At 42.4% G+C, this 4,666-nt stretch overlaps 1 protein-coding gene across 1 annotated transcript; it reads left to right on the top strand.

The window, feature by feature from the left end:
- The first annotated feature begins 365 nt into the window (after window positions 1-365).
- On the top strand, window positions 366-2,210 carry LOC123120178 (60S ribosomal protein L21-1). The gene is made up of 2 exons (XM_044540175.1): window positions 366-688; window positions 1,730-2,210. The coding sequence occupies exons 1-2, from the start codon at window positions 452-454 to the stop codon at window positions 1,985-1,987; spliced, it is 495 nt and encodes a 164-aa protein (XP_044396110.1). The 5' UTR covers window positions 366-451; the 3' UTR covers window positions 1,988-2,210.
- The last annotated feature ends 2,456 nt before the right edge of the window (window positions 2,211-4,666 follow it).

The raw sequence follows: 4,666 nt of genomic DNA, 5'->3' as shown, positions 1-4,666 counted from the left end.
GAAAAATGAGCCCTTGTCTGCAGTTCCGCGAACATCTAAGCAAATTAAGTTACTACTATCATACTGTATCTTTGAATAATAGTAAGTAGCTCATGCATGCATGTCGATCACTTAATCGGACCATAATAAGCTTATATAGTAGAGCACTAGTTTTATTTGGCCGGGAGTTGAAAAATCAATTCCACCATTTTTTTGAGAATATATAATCAATTCCACCATTGTTTTAGGGGTATCAATTCCACCAAAGTCTCATCTTCCTACATCTGCAATGGGCCGAAACTCCGTCATAAAAGTCCAGCCCAACACCACTCGGACCCCCCCCCCCCCCCCCCCCCCCCCACCACAGAGCTATAAAACAGAACCATCTCCAAACCCTCGCAAACCCTAGTCCCCCCCACACCAACCACCCTTCTCCCGCCGCCGCCCCGCGAAGCAAAGCAGGAGGAGCAGGATGCCGGCGGGCCACGGTCTGCGGTCGCGGACGCGCGACCTGTTCGCGCGCCCGTTCCGGAAGAAGGGTTACATCCCGCTCACCACCTACCTGCGCACCTACAAGGTCGGCGAGTACGTCGACGTCAAGGTGAACGGCGCCGTGCACAAGGGTATGCCGCACAAGTTCTACCACGGCCGCACCGGACGCGTGTGGAACGTCACCAAGCGCGCCATCGGCGTCGAGATCAACAAGCAGGTATAGATCGATCCCGTTTTCTTCCCTCGCGGCTGTCCGGGCACAGCCACTGTTGATCTGTGTCCCTAGGGTACTTGCTTCACAGTGATACCGCCGTCGTGGCAGACTCCCATTTGTAGGATTTGTGCAACTTATTGTTCTTTGCAAGTGCGATTCTGTTTATTTAGTAGCTGTAATGGGCTTTTGCAGCCTCTTCTTAGAAGGTTTGACAAGCGTAGATCTGCCTGCTTGGTAGGTGTGTCTTACAGAGGATTTAATGGCGATAGTGTGGGCAATGCTTGTGCGGCTGCAGTCCTACAACGTTATCATGTTTTATATGCTCTGAAGAATAATTATTGTTGTAGTAATCCGAGTTGATATGATGTTGTTTTGTTATCAGTATATACGTTCAAATGGTAGATAAGGCGAGGAAGGTTGAAGCTGAAGTTGTGCAGTGTTTGTTGTACACATCATGTTCTCTCAAATGGTTTTAGCTGCTTGCTTCTGTTGCATGGAATACTAAATTTGGAATTTTGATTGCCCCTGCTTTATAATTCTATTAGTTTTGTCTATTGATTGTTGTGTTATTAGAGACTAATAAAGTGCTGAGTGCATTTACAATTATGGCATATCGAAGAGTTCTGCTTTGCTTGAGGAAACAAGGATTTCTGCCCAAAAAGATTATATTAATCTATACTGCTGTGGCCCTGTATACATACTAGCATGTTATCTCTTCTCTGAAGTAGCTAAGTTCTAACTTTGTTGTTAGTGGTAAGATATGTATGTTTTGCCCTTTGTATTCTTTGAAGTACACCTCAAGTTATATGGCTATATTGAATATCTCGATTTGCTTGTGGTAATAGGCTAGAACGATTTGCATCTTTGAAATCAATAGTGCTATCAAGCATTTCTTTTTGTTCACTTATCCTGATGCTTTTGTTCAGCCTTGCATTTCATTCATTGTGTTCTAGTGGAACATACCGATTTGTATCGTAAAATTTAATGTAGAGTCAAGTTCAGGACTAATATATTTACAATCACAATCCTGTTTACATTGCCCAGGTTGGAAACCGCATTATCAGGAAAAGGATCCATGTCCGTGTTGAGCATGTGCAGCCATCCAGGTGTGCTGAGGAGTTCCGCCTGAGGAAAGTGAAGAACGACCAGCTCAAGGCGGAAGCCAAGGCGCGCGGTGAGGTCATCAGCACCAAGAGGCAGCCACTCGGCCCTAAACCTGGGTTCATGGTCGAGGGTACCACAATTGAGACCGTCACTCCCATTCCCTACGATGTGGTCAATGATCTCAAGGGTGGTTACTAGGGTGTTTGGGTTATCTGCCTGCACAACCAGTTCAAATCTATGGTGCTCTTATGAGTAGGATTTGCTCTCTGAGCAGTAGTCTGGGTTGGGTCTTTATTCATGTCAAGAAGATATTCGGTGTAGGTTGCTATCATGAGTTTTGCAGAAATGCTATACTGTGCTATTTCCTTCAGAATGATGATGTGCTCTGTTGAACTATATAGTTACATTGCTTGCCTCCAAAGGTTCACTTTGCCTCTACAGCCTTGGTGCTGCAGGGCTGCTGCAGCTTGCTGTTTGTCTTTCGAGTTTTGGCCCAATCGATTCAATTACTTCTCGTGCATTTTGTATAGTGTTACTTTCTTGATCTACATCTTGTTTGCACGCCTTAGCTTGGGGGATTGCTTCTCATTGTTTGATGTTGATTTCTGAAATCTTGTGGATTGGCAACTGAGAGGAGCCAAAATAGGGCGTTTGTCTGGACAATTCGAACGTACCCACTTATCCTGATGCTTTTGACTACACGTCGGCATGTTGGAACTACTTTCATGAGATGATGACTAGTTGACTACCCACCACATGAACTAGATAGGCATCGCGCCTTGGCGCGCGCTGCTCGGTTGAGCCGTGAAATCCAAAACAATACAATAGTGCATGGTTCAGTGCCGAAAATAATTCATCAAATATTTGACCTCATGAATTATTCAAATAAAGTAAGTAAGCTCGACATAAAGGAATAAACCGAGGTGGTTGGATAGATTAAAATTAGAGCAAGTCACTCAGCGTGCCATGGTGTTGAGAATTTCTCTATCGTTTAGCCAAGTGGTACTGCATTAGTGTATCACAATTTGTTCATCACTAGGAAACATGCCCGTGCGTTGCAACGGGAGAAAAAAGAATAGGCTGTGAGAATCGGGATGTGCGAATGTGTAGAAATGAAAGAACTTTTGAGAATTTTCAAGTTAGAACATTTGTTGGCCTGTCTTCACTGGCTTTTGCCAGGCGACCGGTGTGATATCTATATATTGCTAAAATATCCGATGAAAGAACAACAAACTATAGTAGGGGAAATTTAGTAATAGGTATAAAAAATTAATTGGCATGAACATTTAAAGTTTGTTTGATTGCTGCTGTGGAATCTTATCTTCCGTAGGCATATGTATAGCAACTTCTGACTTGTATATATATAAAAATCTCTATTTGTAGGTTTCTAGTTAAATGCCAGCGCATTGCAATGGGAAACAATGTTGATAAATAAACTAAATATATGATACAGCTAAAACCTTCAGAACATAGATGTCTGATTTGATAACCATGTTTAAGCAATTTCACCGACCAGATTGTGAATAAAAATTTGACATCATAATTTCGTCCATCAATCAGTGATTCCGGAATGAACTTTACACACAAAAAGTTATCATATAACAATCACATTTAAGCAATTTAGTTGACCATGACCACTTAATATGTAATTATTTGATACCATTCCTATCTGTAACACACGATTACCAAGCAGTACGTTAAACAACACACATGACTCCCCACAATGAAGGTGGTCTGCACAAAATAAATCTGTGTTAATTTGTATTAAAGCACCTAATTTTTTTAGCCGCCTCAAGACTAACTTTTCTTTTGCGAGAAACTGAAGACTAAGTAATGTCAGTATAAATAAAGCAAGTGATTGCACCCTGCGGGTTGAGCCATGCATGCATGCTCGTAATTTCCTTAGATACCTAGAAAGAGATATTATGCATGTCAGATTAGGATAGACGTAGCATGTATTGATGCATGATGCTTGTCTTGTCTCTTCTTTCTTTGCTTAGCATGGCCATGGCGACGATGACGTGCATGCACAATCGGCCCTGTTCGGTGGTATTCGACCGTGGCATGATTACTAAACGTGAAACACAAAGCACGGCAGGCTCACCTCCCCATCGGCCGTTTCACCTCCTCGCCGTCGTCCGTGGCCGATGTGCAGCGGCGGCGACCAGTGAGGGGCTGCACCTTTTGAAAGTTCCCCTCGTTGCCGTTGTCTCGGCCGATTGAGAAGTTACTGGCCTTCGAGTCATTTGAGGTTTTCATGAATGGCCGTCTGCTGTTTTCTTCGCTCAAGGAAACCTTAATTTGCCATGGGTCCTCTCGATATTGGCTGGCAACTATAAATAAAATCGACATATGGGCCGGCAGCTCTGTTTCGTTTGGCAACTGAGAAATAGATACGGGCCGGCCGGCCGGCTGCTTCCCTTAGGTTTCAAGTTTCCTTTACACGTACGTATCTATTTTTCCCTCAAAAAAAAAGTACGTATCTATTTCCTTTGTTCGTTCCGGTTTCTTTTCTTTGCACATACGTTCGACAAGTGGACAAAACTTTAAAAAAAAACGGACATATGTGAAAATACTCAAGACGGGACCAAATAAAGCGGAACCAAACCAAGAATACCTAATCCTTTTAATAGTAGGTATAGATAGATAAGAGTTCTTCTGTATCAACCGATCTAATTTTTTATTATAAGTGTGTGCAAGGATTAATTATAGAGAGAATTCCTTATTTGACACTGTGTTAAATTTTGTATCCATATTTGACACCGAATAATATTTTCTTTCCTTTATAACACCGAGTCTAAATTTTATGCCCTTTGTAACACTTTCGTCTATTTTAAGCCTTAAAGGTGTTAATTGACACATGAAAAGACCTTTTTA

Source organism: Triticum aestivum, chromosome 1B (assembly GCF_018294505.1).
Source record: "Triticum aestivum cultivar Chinese Spring chromosome 1B, IWGSC CS RefSeq v2.1, whole genome shotgun sequence".
Classification (NCBI taxonomy): Eukaryota; Viridiplantae; Streptophyta; class Magnoliopsida; order Poales; family Poaceae; genus Triticum; species Triticum aestivum.
Note: the sequence above shows the minus strand (reverse complement) of the source record. Positions and strands in the feature narration are given on the sequence as shown.

Excerpts from the sequence above, each read along its gene's own strand:
- LOC123120178 (XM_044540175.1), top strand. The coding sequence starts at position 452 with ATGCCGGCGGGCCACGGTCTGCGGTCGCGGACGCGCGACCTGTTCGCG. Across the intron at positions 689-1,729 it reads GCGTCGAGATCAACAAGCAG|GTTGGAAACCGCATTATCAG; the intron begins GTATAGATCGAT and ends TACATTGCCCAG.